Source organism: Bufo bufo, chromosome 5 (genome assembly GCF_905171765.1).
Source record: "Bufo bufo chromosome 5, aBufBuf1.1, whole genome shotgun sequence".
Lineage (NCBI taxonomy): Eukaryota > Metazoa > Chordata > Amphibia > Anura > Bufonidae > Bufo > Bufo bufo.
In genome coordinates, this window is record NC_053393.1 from 143,736,461 (window position 1) to 143,756,830 (window position 20,370).

General features: G+C 45.2%; 1 protein-coding gene across 3 annotated transcripts in view; it reads left to right on the forward strand.

Moving 5' to 3' along the window:
* CCDC178 (coiled-coil domain containing 178) overlaps positions 1-20,370 on the forward strand; it is a 461,614-nt gene that overhangs the window by 12,421 nt on the left and 428,823 nt on the right. For all 3 annotated transcript variants that reach the window (XM_040433387.1, XM_040433386.1, XM_040433388.1), the window contains exons 3-4: positions 14,034-14,068; positions 15,967-16,058. In XM_040433387.1, coding sequence (XP_040289321.1) covers positions 14,034-14,068; positions 15,967-16,058 — 127 coding nt within the window. The remainder of the gene's footprint in view (positions 1-14,033; positions 14,069-15,966; positions 16,059-20,370) is intronic.

Here is a 20,370-nt window from a genome sequence, read left to right on the forward strand (position 1 = left end):
TCTAACCTCCCTCCTCCTGTCCGTAATCCCGCGCATGCGCCGATGACCGCGATATCAGCAGGTGCGCATTGAATGACCACAGTCTGGCCGGGGCATCACAGTTTACTGTGCGCATGCGCCGGCCCCGGCCTAACTTACGTTCTTGCCGTGATCACAGCATCATGGCAAGAAGGTAAGTTAGGCCCGGGCCAGTGCATGCGCCCAGTAAACTGTGATGCCCCGGCCAGACTGTGGTCATTCAATGCGCACCTGCCGATATCGCGGTCATCGGCGCATGCGCGGGATTACGGACGGGAGGAGGGAGGTTAGAGCAGAGACCAAGGGCGGGCAGACGCGGCGGAGGGGGAGTGGATTCGTATGAAAATGACCCAGGGGCCTGGGCACCGGCCGTTGTAACGCCGCCCCTGGGCACCTTCACAGCCTAATTTGCATACGGATTAAAAGTGTTTTTCTCCACAACGATGATAGCAAGCAACATACAGTACGGTAAGCACAGTTTTAATAGGGGGGATGCCGTGGACATAAGTCTGTTATTAGGTTAATACGGTGAATCGGCGTGAAAGACTCCCTTTAAGGCCGCTGAGTGTAGAGGGCTTCTTGTTACCTTTACCGTTTTGATAAATGATTACTTTTTTCCCTTCAGCATGTAACCTTTTGAAGTCTCCCATGATTACTGGCAAGTGTCTGTTTAGAAAAAAGCTGATGTGAAAATGTTTTAAAGTGGATGGCCACTTTTAGTTATTTTTTTTGGTAAGGGGGGTTGTGTCACAACCAGACAGCTGAGAAGCTCTGACAGGAGCCGTTCAGATCCTCCCCCTTGAGTTTCTTTGTTTTGGTTTCTGTTCCTCACCTCGTTAGGCTATCTCAGCTGTCATGCAGTCAGACTCATTACCTCCCTTTAAATTCTTCCCCATAAGGTAGTAGGGTGCGGCTGATACAACTTCCTGGAATGTGTGTGCATCCAGCTCCCAGCTCCCAGCTGATAAGTTCTGTTTATGTATTTATGATTTTCTGTTGTCTGGATTCAGGTGACCCTGACTCCCTCCGTGTCTGTGTAGGGAGCCGGTGGTCGTGTCCCCTCACTATTGTAGGGCCTTCAGGTTAAGATAGCCGAGGTACGTGGATATGCGCGCATTCACCTTTGGAGTGGTCGCATAGGCTGAGCAATAAGGGAGAGCGGCAGGTCGATTGCAGGGGTCTCCCTTTTTGTTCCTTAGTTGTGGATCCAGTGAGTCATCGTTTGTATTTGTATCATCTTGTTTCCTGTACACCATCCGTGACATTATCAGCCGCCAAAACCGTCTCAAGCATGGATCCGGTTACACTTTTGGCTGAACGCTTTCAGGGTCTTTCTTTGGAGGTAGCTGATCTCCGTAAGACTTTTTCTCAGTTTCAAGTGACCGGTTCAGCTTGCGTTCATGGAGTTTGTGCTGAGCCTAAGATCTCGCTCCCGGATACGTTCTCCGGGGGTAGTGAGAATTTTGTACGTTTTAGAGAGGCTTGCAAACTCCATTTTCGCCTTCTTCCCCATTCTTCCGGTGATGAAGAATGAAGGGTGGGCATCATTATATCGCTGCTCAGAGGTAATGCTCAGTCCTGGGCCTTTTCGCTGCCGGAGGGGGCACGGCCCCTCCGTTCAGTGGATGAATTCTTTTTAGCTCTGGGTCAGATATATGATGATCCGGATCGTATTGCTCTGGCTGAGTCTAGACTACGTCTGTTATGCCAGGGTAAACAATCCGCAGAGATATACTGCTCAGAATTTCGGAGATGGGCAGCAGATACGGGTTGGAATGATGCTGCACTCCGAAGTCAATTTTGCTATGGTCTTTCTGAGGGATTGAGAGATGCATTTGCCTTTCATGAAAGACCTACCTCCTTGAATTCTGCTATGTCTCAGGCTGTTCGTATTGACAGGCGTCTTAAAGAAAGAGGAGAGATTTCTCCTTCTTATCATGCTCAGTCCCGGGACAGTGCAGCGGTGTCATTCTGTGCACAGGGGTCTCAGTCGCTGTCAGCCCCTTCTGAGCAGGAGCCCATGCAGCTGGGGTTGATTGCCTCTGACAATAGAAGATTCAGCCCGCAGGGGAGGGTTTGCTTTTGTTGTGGAGGTATAAATCATCTGGCAAATGTTTGTCCCTCTAGGAGATTCAGGCAGTTTTCTGGGAGTAATAAAGAGACAAAAAGGAAGAAATCTTTTAAGAATATTCCGTCTGTTACTATTGGCAGGGTTGAGGCGGAAATTGAAGATTTTTCTTTTGCTTGTAGTTCCCGTTTTGTCCTGCCTGCTAGGGTGGCGCTAGAGAGCAAGAGCATTTTTTGTGAGATTTTTGTGGATAGTGGAGCAGCTGTCAACCTCATTGATAACCAATTTGCAATAACTCATGGTTTCCAGGTATGCACTTTGGGAAAAGATATTCCTGTTTTTTTTATTGATTCAGCTCCACTTTCTCAGAAATCATTAAAGGGCATAGTTCACAATATCCGTTTAATTGTGAATGATGCTCATGTTGAGGATGTGTCATGTTTCGTCCTTAGCGGTTTGCCTACTCCTCTAGTGTTGGGGCTACCCTGGCTCACTAAACATAACCCCACCATTGATTGGCAAGCGAGGCAAATAAATGGTTGGAGTAACTTTTGCAGAGAGAATTGCCTCATAACATCTATTTCTGAGGTTTCTATTAAAACTGTACCACCTTTCCTCTCTGAATTTTTGGATGTTTTCTCTGAGAGTGGAGTTCAGGGTTTACCTCCGCACAGGGAGTATGATTGCCCTATTGATCTCATCCCAGGTGCCAAGCTGCCTAAATCTCGTTTATACAATCTTTCCCAACCTGAGAGGGTCGCGATGCGTGCTTATATCTCTGAGAGTCTGAGAAAAGGACACATACGACCCTCGAAGTCACCTGTTGCCGCTGGTTTTTTCTTTGTTAAGAAAAAAGATGGTTCTTTAAGACCTTGTCTGGATTTCAGGGAGCTGAACAGTATCACTATTCGTGATCCTTATCCGCTTCCTCTGATCCCGGACCTGTTTAACCAGGTTGTTGGGGCTAAAGTCTTTTCCAAATTAGACCTAAGAGGGGCATACAACCTGGTCAGGGTCAGAGAAGGAGACGAATGGAAGACGGCTTTCAATACCCCTGAGGGCCATTTTGAGAATTTAGTTATGCCTTTTGGTTTGATGAATGCCCCAGCCGTTTTTCAGCATTTCGTCAACAGCATTTTTTATCATTTAATGGGAAAATTTGTATTAGTGTATTTGGATGACATTTTGATTTTTTCTCCTGATTTCAAGACTCATAAGGAACACTTATGTCAGGTCTTACTCATCCTGCGGGAGAATAAATTATACGCGAAACTGGAAAAATGTGTTTTTGCGGTTCCAGAGATCCAATTTCTGGGGTTTCTTGTCTCCGCTTCTGGTTTTCGCATGGACCCCGAGAAGGTTCGCGCTGTGCTTGAGTGGGAGCTTCCTGAGAATCAGAAGGCGCTGATGCGTTTTTTGGGCTTTGCTAATTATTACAGGAAATTTATTTTGAATTATTCCTCTGTTGTTAAACCACTTACGGATATGACCAGAAAGGGGGTAGATTTTTCTTCCTGGTCGGTAGAGGCGCGTAAGGCCTTTTCTAATATCAAGGAGAGTTTTGCTTCCGCTCCCATCCTAGTACAACCTGATGTTTCGTTACCCTTCATAGTTGAGGTTGATGCTTCTGAGGTAGGGGTGGGTGCGGTCTTGTCTCAGGGTTCCTCTCCTGCCAAATGGCAACCGTGTGCCTTTTTCTCAAAGAAGCTCTCCTCCGCAGAGAGAAATTATGATGTGGGAGATAGGGAATTGTTGGCCATCAAGTTGGCTTTTGAGGAATGGCGCCATTGGCTAGAGGGAGCCAGACACCCTATTACCGTGTTTACTGACCATAAAAATCTGGCCTACTTGGAGTCAGCCAAGCGTCTGAACCCGAGACAGGCCAGATGGTCTTTGTTCTTTTCAAGGTTTAATTTTGTTGTTACGTTCCGCCCTGGGGTTAAGAATGTGAAGGCAGATGCCCTGTCACGTTGTTTCCCGGGAGGTGGGAATTTTGAAGACCCGGGTCCCATTTTAGCTGAAGGTGTGGTGGTCTCTGCTCTTTTTCCTGAATTGGAGGCAGAGGTGCAGGCAGCCCAGTCAGAAGCTCCTGATCTTTGTCCTCCTGGGAGGTTGTTTGTGCCTCTCGCTTTGAGACACAAGATTTTTAAGGAACACCACGATACGGTCCTTGCTGGGCACCCGGGGACAAGAGCCACACTGGATCTCATTGCTCGGAGATTCTGGTGGCCTGCGCTTCGTAAGTCGGTTGAGGGTTTTGTGGCAGCTTGCGAGACTTGCGCTCGTGCCAAGGTCCCTCATTCACGGCCATCAGGTCCTCTCCTTCCTTTGCCCATTCCTTCCCGTCCTTGGACACATCTGTCCATGGACTTCATAACGGACTTGCCTCGTTCCTCGGGGAAGTCTGTGATTCTGGTGGTGGTGGACCGTTTTAGCAAAATGGTGCATTTTATCCCTTTTCCTGGTTTGCCCAATGCTAAGACGCTGGCGCAGGCATTTGTTGACCACATTGTCAAATTGCATGGGATTCCTTCAGACATAGTCTCTGATAGGGGCACGCAGTTTGTTTCCAGATTCTGGAAGGCTTTCTGTTCTCGCTTGGGGGTTCGCTTGTCATTCTCTTCTGCTTTCCATCCGCAGTCGAATGGCCAGACAGAGCGTGTCAATCAGAATCTGGAGACATATCTGCGCTGTTTTGTGGCGGAGAATCAGGAGGATTGGTGTTCTTTTTTGTCCCTTGCTGAGTTTGCTTTAAATAACCGTCGTCAGGAGTCCTCTGATAAGTCACCATTTTTTGGTGCATATGGGTTTCATCCGCAGTTTGGGACTTTCTCTGGAGAGGGCTCTTCTGGTTTGCCTGATGAGGACAGATTCTCCTCGTCTTTGTCATCTATTTGGCAAAAGATTCAGGATAATCTAAAGAACATGAGTGAGAGATATAAGCGTGTGGCGGATAAGAGACGTGTGCCTGGTCCGGACCTGAATGTTGATGATTTGGTGTGGCTGTCTACCAAGAATATCAAATTGAAGGTTCCCTCCTGGAAGTTGGGTCCTAGGTTTATTGGGCCTTACAAGATCCTCTCTGTCATCAATCCTGTTGCCTACCGTCTTGATCTTCCTCAGACTTGGAAGATCCATAATGTTTTTCATAAGTCCTTATTGAAACCTTATGTTCAACCTATTGTACCCTCGCCTTTGCCTCCTCCTCCGATTATTGTTGATGGAAATCTTGAATTTCAGGTCTCTAGGATTGTGGATTCTCGTCTTGTCCGCGGTTCCCTCCAGTACCTCGTTCATTGGGAGGGTTATGGTCCTGAGGAGAGGATGTGGGTCCCAGTGACGGACATTAAGGCCTCTCGCCTCATCAGGGCTTTCCATAGGTCCCATCCTGAGAAGGTGGGCCCTGAGTGTCCGGAGTCCACTCCTAGAGGGAGGGGTACTGTCACAACCAGACAGCTGAGAAGCTCTGACAGGAGCCGTTCAGATCCTCCCCCTTGAGTTTCTTTGTTTTGGTTTCTGTTCCTCACCTCGTTAGGCTATCTCAGCTGTCATGCAGTCAGACTCATTACCTCCCTTTAAATTCTTCCAGATAAGGTAGTAGGGTGCGGCTGATACAACTTCCTGGAATGTGTGTGCATGCTGTCCTCAGCTCCCAGCTCCCAGCTCCCAGTTCCCAGTCCACAGTCGTCTGCAGATAAGTTCTGTTTATGTATTTATGATTTTCTGTTGTCTGGATTCAGGTGACCCTGACTCCCTCCGTGTCTGTGTAGGGAGCCGGTGGTTGTGTCCCCTCACTATTGTAGGGCCTTCAGGTTAAGATAGCCGAGGTACGTGGATATGCGCCCATTCACCTTTGGAGTGGTCGCATAGGCTGAGCAATAAGGGAGAGCGGCAGGTCGATTGCAGGGGTCTCCCTTTTTGTTCCTTAGTTGTGGATCCAGTGAGTCATCGTTTGTATTTGTATCATCTTGTTTCCTGTACACCATCCGTGACAGGTTGCCTATAAAACGACTGAACCCCCATCTACTAACCCACCTAAACTTGATATTTCTATTTCAGTCTGCGGTACTATCATAATTCATGGACAGCATGCCTGCTGTATGGGGGTTATGTTTGACTCAGATCTTTCCTTTGTTTTCCATACCCAATCACTTGCACGCTCTTGTCGGCTGCACCTCAAGAATATCGCCAGAATCCCCCCTTTTCTTACGGTGGAAATGGCAAAAACTCTTGTTGTTGCCTTGATTCATTCTCGTCTTGACTACTGCAATGCATTACTAATCGAACTCACTCCCCCCTCCTCAGTCTGTACTAAATGCTGCAGCCAGGCTCATCTACGTATCCACCCGCTACACTGATGCCACTAGCCTGTGCCAGTCACTTAACTGGTTGCCCATCCACCACAGAATACAGTTCAAACTTCTCACCCTCACCCACAAAGCTCTCCACAGTGCCGCACCTCCATACATCTCCTCCCTCATTTCCGTCTACCACCCTACTCATGCTCTCCATATGCCAGTGATCTAAGATTAACATCCTCCATAATCCGTACCTCTCATTCCCGTCTTCAAGACTTTACTCGAGCTGCACTCGAGCTGGAATACTCTGCCCCGGAATACTAGGTCAATTCACAACTTCTCCACCTTCAAACGTGCCTTTAAAAAGACATCTTTTCAGGCAGGCTTATCAAGCTACCTAAACGGACTATTCCCCGAGTAAACCTCTCCCCCCCCCAACTCCTCTGGCCTGAACTCGATCCTCTAACAGTCCAAACCATAAGCAGATCTCCATTCAGTTCAATAATGTCTTGAATCCTACTTATCACAATCTACTACCTTATGTGTCACCCCGAATTCCTCATAGATTGTAAGCTCTTGCGAGCAGGGCCCTGACTCCTAGTGTCTCAGTTGTATATTAACCAGTTACTTTTGTTTTGTACATGAACCCTATAAATTTGTAAAGAGCTGGGGAATATAGTGGTGCTATATAAATAAATATTATTATTATTATTATTATTATTATTATTATAATAACTCCCAGCATGCCTGGAAAGCCTAAAGCTATTAGGGCATGTTGGGAGTTGTAGTTTTGCAACAGCTGATTGGCCGCAGGAGGAGCATCCCTGGTCAAGAGCATAATAAAGAAATAATCTGCATCAAACTCACTGACATCGTGTAGAAATAGGTTTCCGTATTCACTATGCATTAGGCTATGGCTGTAATGGTTGGATCTCCCATCACTGGTGGAGTTCCCCTTACCCTTACCTTCTTAATTTTTCTTAAACAGGGACAAGAGAGCACTGACAAGTAGTACATTAAATTATTGTTCCATCACAGGTCATACTAGGTCTGAATAATTGATATCTAACATACACTATTGTTCTTTTATGTGTAGGCATGTCGTAACATTAGAGATGGTCAGGGTAGAAAACGTACCACTTAGCTCTCTTCTAAAAGAATCTTCAATTACAGATGGAAGCCAGTCAGGAACATGACATCCTCTGGCGACAGCTTTTTTCTGTGAGCGGCCACGTATTAATGTAAAATAATTTCAGCTTCTGTATCTGATGCTCACAAGATCAGTTCTTCCAGCTGAATATAAATAGTGCTTTCTGATTTATCCAGGTAGCTCCAAATGATGTTCATCAATAATTACTGCCTCAAAGCTTCGTGAACCATTTCTGCAAACTAGTTCTTGTCGAGTACCAGTTGGAGGTGATGGTAAAAGTCAAGCAGGAAACTAGATGCTTTAGGAATAATGGTGTTGTAGATATTTAACCAAAATAAGAGACCCAGTATGCTAAACCATTTTTTTACACCATATTTTGATCATTCATGGGGCTTTATTTTAGTATTTTTTTTTCATTTTTATAAAAAAGGAAAAATGTTAGAAAAGAGGAGAAATTATCATTTTTTTAGCATTTTTTGTTTTTCTATATCTTTATTTTTTTTTATTATACTCTTTGTCCCCCCCCCCCCCCCCATAAGGTCATTCAAGACCCTTGGAGGACAACTAACTTTACATTATTTTTATAGCTGTTTTCTCTTGTATATTATTAGCCCCAATTACAGGGGAAATACAGCCCTCAGAGAAGTTGTACATCGCTGCTGCACAACCTCACTGCAGAGCTGATCAGGGTCTGATAAGACCCAGCAGCTTATGCAGAACCGCAACCCCTGGTGATCACATGAGCGCTGAGACCGGAGTAAGAAGGGGCTTTTCCGCTTCCTGATCTCTATGCGCTGTGTATAGAGCAATGGGGAAGGCTGGGATGAAGAAAACTATTCCTGCAAAGAAAAAGACACAAATGCAATAACACTCTGCAACCAGCATTCTGCCCTGCCTCTATGCTGGATGAGGCATTGGTGTACATTTTGGCCAAAGCGCATGCGGCTGTATTCGGCGCATGCGCAGTGAATGTCTGACCGCTTCCCTGCTCAGACATCTCCACTGCGCCTGTTCCTTGGAGCACTATGACGTCATTGGCGCAGGCGCAGTGGAGATGTCTGAGCGTCACACGGAGGATCGCATTCAGCAGGAGATGGGTGGGCTGGAGGGACGCGCTGGGCGGTGGCTGTGTATGAAGGTAGACGGAGCCTCTAGGTGCTAATGACGCCCACATAGCACCTAGAGGCTCATTAGCATATTTATAAAAGTTATTTTTTTAGCAAAACGGCTGCCCCAAAAGCTCTTATATTAGGATGGTTGGCCAGAGCAGACACTAGCGGATCGCTAGTGTCTGAGAGCTAATTATGTCATACGAAGTGATAGAAACCCTTTAAGGGTACATGCACACAGTCAGGATTCATGTGCGGAGAATCCGCACTGAAATCCGCAGGTGTTCGCAGGCAAATCTGAGCGGTCAATCCGCATCAATTGGTGCAGATTTGCATGTGGATTTGGTGCGGATTCGTTGCGGATTTTCCGCATGCAGATTTTACTAAGTGAATGAAGAAAATCCGGAGGTCAAAATCCACGTGGAAAAAATCCACATTGTGTGCATTGAGAATTTCAAATTCTTATAGAATACAATGTACATGACCTACGGTGCAGATTTTTTCGCAGGCAAATCTGCGCGGAAAATCCGCACGCAATCCTGATCGTGTGCATTTAGCCTAAAGGTGTACACAATTGACAGCAAATTAGTGCCACTGTTTTTATAATAAAACAACTATGCAATTTTACTACACTGCCTGCCCAAAAATAAAGTTGCCACCAATAAAAAAAGGTCACACCCCCTTTAGCTTTGATTAGGGCACGCATTCGCTGTTGCATTGTTTCGATAAGCTTCTGCAATGTCACAAGATTTATTTCCATCCAGTGTTGCATTCATTTTCCACCAAAATCTTGCATTGATGATGGTAGAGTCTGGCTGCTGTGCAAAGCCTTCTCCAGCACATCCCAAAGATTCTCAATGGGGTTAAGGTCTGAACACTGTGGTGGCCAATCCATGTGTGAAAATGATGTCTCATGCTCCCTGAACCACTCTTTCACAATTTGACACCATGAATCCTGGCATTGTCATCTTGGAATATGCCTGGGCCATCAGGGAAGAAAAAATCCATTGATGGAATAACCTGGTCATTCAGTATGTTCAGGTAGTCAGCTGACCTCATTCTTAGAGCACATACTGTTGCTGAACCTAGACCTGGCCAACTGCAGCAACCCCAGATCATAGCACTGCCCCCACAGGCTTGTACAGTAGGCACCAGGCATGATGGGTGCATCACTTCATCTGACTCTCTTCTTACCCTGATGCGCCCATCACTCTGGAACAGGGTAAATCTGGACTCCTCACTTCTTCCATTGCTCCAGAATCCAATCTTTATGCTCCCTAGCAAACGGAAGCCTTTTTTTCTGGTTTGCCTCACTGATTAGTGGTTTTCTTACGGTTACACAGCTGTTCAGTCCCAATCCCTTGAGTTCCCTTCGCATTGTGCGTGTGGAAATTCTCCTACTTTCACTATTAAACATAGCCCTGAGTTCTACTGTTGTTTTTCTTCGATTTGATTTCACCAAACGTTTAAGTGATCACCGATCACGATCATTCAGGATTTTTTTTCCCGCCGCATCTCTTCCTCGAATACGATGGGTCCCCACTATCCTTCCAGTTTTTAATAATGCGTTGGACAGTTCTTAACCCAATTTTAGCAGTTTCTGCAATCTCCTTAGATGTTTTCTCTGCTTGATGCATGCCAATGATTTGACCCTTCTCAAACAGACTAACATCTTTTCCACAACCACGAGATGTGTCTTCTGACATGGTTGTTTAAGAAATGAGAAGCATCTCATTGCACCAGTTGGGGTTAAATAACTTATTGCCAGCTGAAAGATAATCGCCCATGCAGTAATTATCCAATAGGAGGATCATAACTATTTGCTTAGTTAAATCCAGGTGGTGACTTTTTTTTTTGGACTGGCAGTGTATATACTTTCTGAATCCATTCTTTATGGTTTGCTAGATTTCAGTTTACAGATATTTAACTGGAACTTTATTTTCTTCCAGTGGATAGAAATCTTTCCTGGTCATGTGATGGAGTCACACAGGACATGGCTCTGATAAGGCTAGTGTCACATTTGTGGCAGGGAACTCTTTATTGGAAAAGCCTGCCTCTCTTGATCTGGCATTGCTGGATACTACCACCTTCCTGCTGGACTCCATTGACTATAATGGGTGGGGCAGAGATCCGGCCACTACCCAGCAAATATGTTGAGAAGCAGTGATTTTTGTCAGGCTAATTCCCGGCATTACTTGCCGGACCTTCCTGCTGGAACACACAGCCACCGGTGGGAAAGAAGCCATACTAAACTATGTTGAGCCATGCACCTGTTTGTCCCTCACATGACCAGGACAGATTTCTATCCACTGGAAGTAAACAATGAAAGCTTCTATTGAGTGACAGCAAGCACAGATCTTGACCACAAGGTAATGGTCTAGAAAATATTTTGTACAATCCTGTAGCTTTTCATTCTACAAGGAAAAACATTTATTTGCAGGAACCATTTGAAAAACCAAGAATTTGTTCTATCACTGTCCTGCAGACCAAAGCTTTATCTTGACATCTAGATTTGGGTATGGGGACTCCTGCTTAATAGGGTTGTCAGGATAAACTGAGGCAAATTAGCCAACTGATCGAAGCGATTCACAGTTTAGGGGCATCCGAGTGGGAGAGAGGGAGGAAAGATTGGGTCTCTAGGCTGACGACTGTGCTTTTTATGTCAGAGGTGGAGGACACTCCCTCGAGCCATTTCCTTAATTGATGCTTTTAGCCATTTTTCTGGATTACGGATTAACTGGCCCAAATCTGCCTTATTCCCTTTATATACTTCTGATTGGACCTGTCTTAGTGGAGAATTACCTGTAGTCTCCAGCTTTAAATATTTGGGCATAGTCATTACCACGGAAGCTGCATCCTTCCACACCCTTAATATTCAACCTCTTCTGGATTATAGCAGAGAGAAATTCTGGGTGTGGAGTGGCTTACCACTGTCAGTTTTGGGCCGTATTAACTTGAATAAGTTTATCATACTACCTAAATGCTTATATATCTTAGAGCATGCCCCTTATATAGTCACTAAGGCAATATTTCATCAGCTCAACTCGATAATGTCTCCATTAATTTGGGGATCTAACAGACCTAAATTATCTATAGCCAATCTAAGTCATCCCAAGGGGGAAGAGGGAGTGTCCTTACCTGATTTCCATTTATATTACTTGGCGGTTCAGCTGCGGCATCTGAGGACATGGCTGTCTCCTTATGAAAAGCTATCTATCTCTGAGGTACATTTAGGCACGTATTTGAATCTCAATTCCTTGTGGCCGGTGCTGGAGGGGCCGCGGCTGTTCCCACGAGTGCTTTTACCAATTCTCAAATTGGCCATACAGGTGTGGGAGGCATGTAAAGGGATTCCCGGATTTCAGGGAAGCCTGGCTGGGACTCCCCTGTGGGACAACCCCATGTTTCCCTCTTTGATCTCCCTTCCTGGGCGTCAATTCTGGAAGGAGCTTGGTGTTTGTACTTTAAGTGATGTATATATTGATAATGTGTTCATTACATTTGATGTCTTGTGCACTCACTGTGAATTACCTAGAAAGGCATTTTATAGATATCTGCAACTAAGGCACGCTCTGACCTCTCACTTTAGTGGCACTAAAATAGATATACAGTACAGACCAAAAGTTTGGACACACCTTCTCATTCAAAGAGTTTTCTTTATTTTCATGACTATGAAGGCATCAAAACTATGAATTAACACATGTGGAATTATATACATAACAAACAAGTGTGAAACAGCTGAAAATGTGTCATATTCTAGGTTCTTCAAAGTAGCCACCTTTTGCTTTGATTACTGCTTTGCACACTCTTGGCATTCTCCTGATGAGCTTCAAGAGGTAGTCCCCTGAAATGGTCTTCCAACAGTCTTGAAGGAGTTCCCAGAGATGCTTAGCACTTGTTGGCCCTTTTGCCTTCACTCTGCGGTCCAGCTCACCCCAAACCATCTCGATTGGGTTCAGGTCCGGTGACTGTGGAGGCCAGGTCATCTGGTGCAGCACCCCATCACTCTCCTTCATGGTCAAATAGCCCTTGCTTTCAAAGTTTTCCCAATTTTTCGGCTGACTGACTGACCTTCATTTCTTAAAGTAATGATGGCCACTCGTTTTTCTTTACTTAGCTGCTTTTTTCTTGCCATAATCCAAATTCTAACAGTCTATTCAGTAGGACTATCAGCTGTGTATACACCTGACTTCTCCTCAACACAACTGATGGTCCCAACCCCATTTATAAGGCAATAAATCCCACTTATTAAACCTGACAGGGCACACCTGTGAAGTGAAAACCATTTCAGGGGACTACCTCTTGAAGCTCATCAAGAGAATGCCAAGAGTGTGCAAAGCAGTAATCAAAGCAAAAGGTGGCTACTTTGAAGAACCTAGAATATGACATATTTTCAGTTGTTTCACACTTGTTTGTTATGTATATAATTCCACATGTGTTAATTCATAGTTTTGATGCCTTCAGTGTGAATCTACAATTTTCATAGTCATGAAAATAAAGAAAACTCTTTGAATGAGAAGGTGTGTCCAAACTTTTGGTCTGTACTGTATCTACCTATCAACTGATTGGGGTGTTTCGCTCCCAGGGTCCCTAAGGATTCATCTCTGCATTATATACTCATACAGTTATGTATTATACACCAAAGTTATCTAACTCCCTCACGATTATATACAATAGGTAGGTTATCACATTCCAGATGCCATAGATGCTCAGCAGATGAAGCAAACTTCTGGCATCTCATATGGGCATGTACATATATCCAGACGTTCTGGAAGGAAACTACAGACTTTCTTTATAACCTACTGAACCTCCCCGTTCCTATGGAACCTATGGTGTGCCTATTTGGTATCCTTGACCAGCCCACCTACCCTCATTACACTAGGATCATTCTAGGGGAAGTTCTATTATTGGCACAAAAAGCTATAGCGATTAGGTGGATGGGGAGATAGAAGTTAATCCGTAAACCAGTGGAGAGTATTAGTAAACACAATAATTCCATATGAATATATAGTCTTCAAAAATAGGGGATGCTCCTCCAAGTTCTTGGAGGCCGGGGGATCGTGGTGCTCCTCTACACAAACTCTGTATTCGACTAATGCATTGACTGATGCTCTCATTGCTGCATCCAAATAGACCTTTTCTCTCAGAATGACCTTTGTATGCTGCTCCTGTATGATCTGCCCTATGTATTATTATGGTGGAATATGTATGCATATGGTGTATGTATATGTCTTCAGGACTTTGGTCCTGCACTGCCTTTTGTATTGCTTCGTTCATTGTACTTGTTCAATAAAACAAATAAAAAATAAATAAAAATTGGCCAACTGAACTAATGAACTTATTAACCTGATAGAAGTAGAATTAATAAACATTCTTTCATTGTTTTTCAGCATGAAGACATGGCACAGAGTAATGGTGTTCAATGGTAAGAATCTGCCTATCTGATCCACTACTTTATATGTCAGTCACGTAGTGAATGACTAATTAAAGGGGCATGAAATCATAACTGAGAAGAATAAGCATAGCAAAGTCTGTTTGTCAGCGGTATAAAGCAGGGTGAGGGATCTCCTTAAAGAGACCAGCTGTGTGTGGAGTCTTTTTGGCAGTGTCCCATGGTATAGAGACTTATGTGCAATGCTCCATGGGAAAAAATATGCAAAGAGGTATCTCTCAAGATGGAGAACTATCTCGTTAGTGCCAGGAATTGGCAACCTTTGAGTCCAACTTTTTAACAAGCCTTTGAATGTGACAAGGGAAAATAGGCAAGCCAAATATCCATCCATAGACAGCTGTTTTGGGGTGCTTGCCCCTCATCAGTATGGAGTAGGATCTCAGACTTTTACTAATTGGAAGCCACGTCCAGAAGGTGGCGTTAGTAAGATGTTTCTCTTTCCTTACATATTTTTTTTCCCCATGGAGCACTGCCAAAAAGTCTCCATACACAGCTGGTCTCTTTAGGGAAAGCCAGTAGCCTGCCTAAGGGTCCATTCACACATTCGTAGCGTGTTTTGCGGATCCACGGATACGTGGATCCACAAAACTCGGACACCGGCAATGTGCGTTCCGCATTTTGCGGACCACACATCGCCGGCACTAATAAAATATGCCTATTCTTGTCCGCAATTGCGGACAGGAACAGGGCATGTTCTATTTTTTTGGGGAACGGAAATGCGGACCCGGAAGTGCCATAGAAATGAATGGGTCCGCAATTCCGTTCCGCAAAATGTGGAACGGAATTGCAGATGTGTGAATGGAGCCTAACTGTTTGAGGCATCGCACTCAGCCAGCCAGAATCCTGCTGTGTACTGATGAAGGGCAAGCAACCCGAAACAGCTGTCTACGGATGGATATTTGCCTTGACTATTTTCCCTAGTAATGGACCAAGGCTTTTTAAAACGTCGGACTTTGATTTATAGGGGACGCTTCCAGAAGGTGGCTCTAGCGAGATGGTTTTCTTTCCCTTCGAGATACCTCTTTGCATACAGTATAAGCTCTTGAAACAGACAAGTAGAAATCCGACAGAGAAAGAGTAAACAAAATACTGTATATTGCCTTCGAATTCTTTGGAGTATTCACCATGGAGAAAGGTGGAATGAGATCTAGGTGAAGGATCTTATTGCATACGGCTGCATCCGACCAGAGATTGTAGGTGGAGATAAATGCATGACTCCCTAGGACACACATAGCAGTAACACAAGCATGGGTGTACTATTGCAGAGTAGCGGGGGACACAACCATAGGAACCAGTCAGGAGAAAAATTCATTTTTTTAGAACAAGTTACAAAATAAAGCAATAATCTGATCAGTTTCTGACATGTCCATATGGGATGGAAAATGTAGTAAGGGCTTAAGAGTTCACTTGTGATCTCAAAATTTTCATTATCATCGTCTATTATTGCTGCTCAGACAGTATGGCAGTATTGGGCCTCATGCACACGACCGTTCTTCGGGTCCGCATCCGAGCCGCCGTTTTGGCGGCTCGGATGCGGACCCATTCACTTCAATGGGGCCGCAAAAGATGCGGACAGCACTCCGTGTGCTGTCCGCATCCGTTGCTCTGTTCTGTGGCCCCGGTAAAAAAAATAGAACATGTCCTATTCTTGTCCGTTTTGCGGACAAGAATAGGCATTTCTACAATGGGCCACAGGTTCCGTTCCGCAAATTGCGGAAGGCACACGGGCGACTTGCGTTTTTTGCATATTCGCGGTTTGCGGACCGCAAAAAACGGAACGGTCGTGTGCATGAGGCCTTAATAAAACTCCCTAAACTTTATATTTCCTTACATGTTGAGGACATTATTCCTATGAATGTGCATTGTTTTAGGTCCTCCTGTGGGAGCAGTGAAGACGCTGTCAGAGTTGCCCCAGTGGAGACACCAGCACTGCAGATCAGAGGAATCGGTATCTCTGACAAAGGTACAATGTTTTATGCTTCTGCTATTATCAAATTCAATCTTTCTAAAATTAGTTTTATTATTTTTTTAATAAACTTGTCATGTGATTCTCAATGGAGCAATTACAGCTTCAAATCCTAAAATCAAAAGATGATTATTACTTTCTAGTCTTTCTTTTTTTGGTCTTATTTTGTAACTTCATGAGACCATGTACTGTAGGTAAATGAAATATGGTACTGGTATTGCGATATGATATACGTACTGTTCATCCAGTAAGATTTTTAATGATTAAAAGGGTTGGGCTACTTTCACACCTGCGCTTTCCCTTCCTTCTATTGAGATCCGTCAAAGGGTCACAATAGCGGAGGAAAACAATTCCGTTTTGTCCCCATTCATTGAACTGAAGGGAACGGAGTGCACCAGAATGCATTCCGTTTTCATTGCGGAGCAAGACGGGTCCGTCATGACTCACAATATAAGGGTACTTTCACACTAGCATTAGAAGAATCCGGCAGCCAGTTCCGTTGCCGGAAGTGCCTGCCGGATCCGGAAATCCATATGCAAATGGTTATCCGGATGCGGATCCTTCTGACAAATGCATTGCAATACAGGATCCGTCTCTCCGGTGTCATCCGGAAAAATGGATCCGGTATTTATCTTTTTAACAGCTTTAAAGATCCGTTTTTCCAGAACACTTGGTACCGGATCCGGTATTAAAACATTTCAATGGAAATTAATGCTGGATCCGGCAATAAGGCAAGTGTTCCGGAATTTGGGCCGGAAAAAAATACCCCAGCATGCTGCGGTATTTACTCCAGCCAAATACCGTAAAAGGGACTGCACTGAAGACATCCTGATGCATCCTGAACGGATTGCTTTCCATTAAGAATGCATTGGGATAAAACTGATAAGTTTTTTTCCAGTATTGAGCCCCTAGGACGGAACTCAGTACCGGAAAACTTTAACGCTACTGTGAAAGTACCCTAAGTCAATGATAAAGGACCCGTTGTCTCTGACACAAACAAAAACGGATCCGCCCCCCATTGACTTACAGTGGTTTTATAGACAAATCCATCTTGGCTATTTTAGAGATAATACAACTGGATCTATTCATAATGGATGCAGACGGAATTGTTTTTGCTGATCCATGACGGATCCAGCAAAAACACAGATGTGAAAGTAGCCTTATGTAGCTGTGGAATAAATCGTCCAAGGAGGAAATGTGATGAAACTATAAAAGAAGCATTAATTGCCTGTTCATTCCCCAGCCATTCCAGTGCGGCTACTCCAGTACCTCTGGAAGGTATCTGTTTACTTGGCTGCAGCAGTGATGTGCCCATATAACCTTGTGACAGCTGCAGCCAGTCACTGACACATTACACCTACAGGAGCTTTTATCACATCCCTTTCTAAATTCGTAAGCATTGATATGAAGTTGCTCCCCCCTTGCAGATAAAACAGCTTTCACTCTTCTGGGATGGCTTTCTACAAGATTTTGGGATGTGTCTGTGGGAATGTTTGCCCATTCATCCAGAAGAACATTTGTGAGGTTAGACATTGATGGTAGATGAGAGGGTCTGGGTCACAATCTCTATTCTAGTTCATCTCAAAGGTGTTCAATGGGGTTGGGGTCAGAGCTCTGTGCGACTAGTCAAGGTCTTCCACACCAAACTCGCCCAACCATGCGTTTATGAGCCATGCTTTGTGCACTGGGGTAGCCATACTGCAACAGAGAAGGGTCATACTTCTCCCACAAAGTTAGAAGCATACAATTGTCCAAAATGTCTTGGTATGCTGAAGCATTAAAGGGGTATTCCATGACTAATGTAAAAAAAAAGGAAAATCAGACAACATACAGTACATGACAATCTCTTTCTAACAAAGCTAGAACCAGCCCTGTACCTCACATGGATCCAGAGATCTCCCCATTTATTACTCTGCTAGATTTATATCAATCTGGCAGCTCAAGGGGAGTGTCTTTTCTGGTGCAGCTCTGGAGGCGTGTCCATTCTGGTGCAGCTCTGGAGGCGTGTCCATTCTGGTGCAGCTCTGGAGGCGTGTCCATTCTGGTGCAGCTCTGGAGGCGTGTCCATTCTGCTGCAGCTCTGGAGGCGTGTCCATTCTGCTGCAGCTCTGGAGGCGTGTCCATTCTGCTGCAGCTCTGGAGGCGTGTCCATTCTGCTGCAGCTCTCTCCCTATCTGTCACGGTGTGGTTCACCGTGACAGTTTTGGCCGTGTAGGCTGGCTGCAGGCTCCCTTACGTACTGGCTGCAGGCCATCACCTGTGTATGCTGGCTGCTTGGGACTGTGTGTGTGCTGGCTGCGGTGTAGTGTGTGAACCGTGGCTTGTGTTTGTGGCTTCCTTGTCTGTATCTCTGTGGTTCCTGTCACCGATGCCATGCAGGCTGGCTGCATGCGCTTTGTGTACTGGATGTGGGTGTTCCCATGTATGCTGGTTTTGCGATGCATGCTGGCTGCGGCCTTGTGTGTGAACTGTGGCCTGTATCGTTTGTTCTATGGTTCTGGTACTCCTGGTTCTGATGGGGTGAACTTCCTCTGGTCTGTTCCTGGGTATGTCTTATGAGGTGCCCTCCTTAGGCAGCTATATCTATCTGTGAGCTGTGGGGCTTGTGGTCAGTTAGTCTATATCTTGTGTCTTGCTGGGTGTAGCACCTTGCTGCTGTCCCAGGGGGTTTTGCCATCTGCCCTTGTTTGTGGTGTCACCTGGTAATGCATTGATGTTATGTCTTTGTTCTTCTGTACCTGTCCTGTATGATGTTTGTTATCCTTGTCCATGCCTTGCCTGTTCTTCTGTACCTGTTCTCTGTCTGGATCCACTCTCTTCCTTGTGTAGCCTAGCAGTGCTCTACGGCATCTGATAGCCTGGCAGTGCTAAACTGCTTCTGATGTAGTCCGTTCCTTGTCTGTCCTGCAGTGCCTTACTGCTTCTGTTCCTGTGTTTGTCCTGCCTTCATGAGAGGGCTCCTGGGTTCTCTGGAGGGAGGATCTCTAGTCTGTGTGCAGCTATGCCTGAGACCGCCATGCTTCCTTTCCGTTTGGGGTCCAGGCATCTGCTTCTGTGCTGGTTCCCATTTGTCTTGTTGTCTAATCCATGTCCTGTGTTTGCTTGGGTTCCAGTTTTGTTGTCTGTTCTGCTGGGGGTTTTACCAGCCAGGTTCTTTGCAGGTAGGGGCCAAGTGTAGGGGGACCTTCCTGGAGGTGCGACCAGTGAGCACTCGGCCCAGTTCATCCCCACCACCAGGGGCTTTGTGAAGAACTCCGCTCTCTGGGTTTTGAATCTGGTCTGCCGGTGCACTTGGTTCTGTGGTAGTTCTACCACTATTGCCTAACCTGCATATCTTACTGTCATGTTCCTTTATTACATGTGTAATAAAGTATTCTGTTGGTCGCTGGTCTGGATCATGCCTGTGTCCTGTTTGCAAGACATCCCGGAGATCTGCCTTGGGCCTCCGACACGTGACACTATCACAACACAGGAGGCAGTTAAAGGATGAAACTAAGCATGTGCGGCCATCTCAGTGAGCTGGACAAAGAAATAAGAGAAACATAGTGTGCAATGAAAAAATGAAAATCAGATATTTAATAAAAATAACGGTACATAAAAATCATTTTCTAATGGAGCTAGAACCAGCCCTGTATCTCACATGGATCCAGAGATCAACCTCTTCATTGCTTCAATTGCTTTGTTGGATTTATATATATTATTTTAGGAGACATATGCTTTCTACTGCATTTCATGGGGCATGGCCTTTCTGCTGCAGCTTTCTCCCTATCACAGCTGGGGCGGTTGAGGGATGGAACTGAGCATGTGCGGCCACCTCAGCGAGGTTGACTGAGAAATTAGAAAAATAACAAACAGCAGGTGGCGCTATACAGATACATTTTATTGAGAAACTCAGTGACTCTCAGAGCTTGATTTGTCGCTCCATAGTCCAGTGACATCTGATGCTTTGCGTTGTGCTTGTTGATGTAAGACTTGTATGCATCTGCTCAGCCATTAAACCCCCAGTGTACTATTTTTGTGCTAATGTTAAAGGGATTGTCTCATCATCGACAATGGGGGCATATCGCTAAGATATGCCCCCATTGTCTTACCTATATCGAGAATGGAGCCCCGCAAGTGAAAGAGGGCTCACTGCGCATGCGCAGCCGCCCTCCATTCATTTTCTATGGGGCCGGCAAAAATAGCCGAGATGGCTCGGCTATTTCCATCAGCCCCATAGAAATAATTGGGAGTGGGGTCCGCGCATCCACTGTACACTCCCATTTACTTCTATGGGGAGCCGGCTTGGTGGTGGCCGGACCGGAGTCCT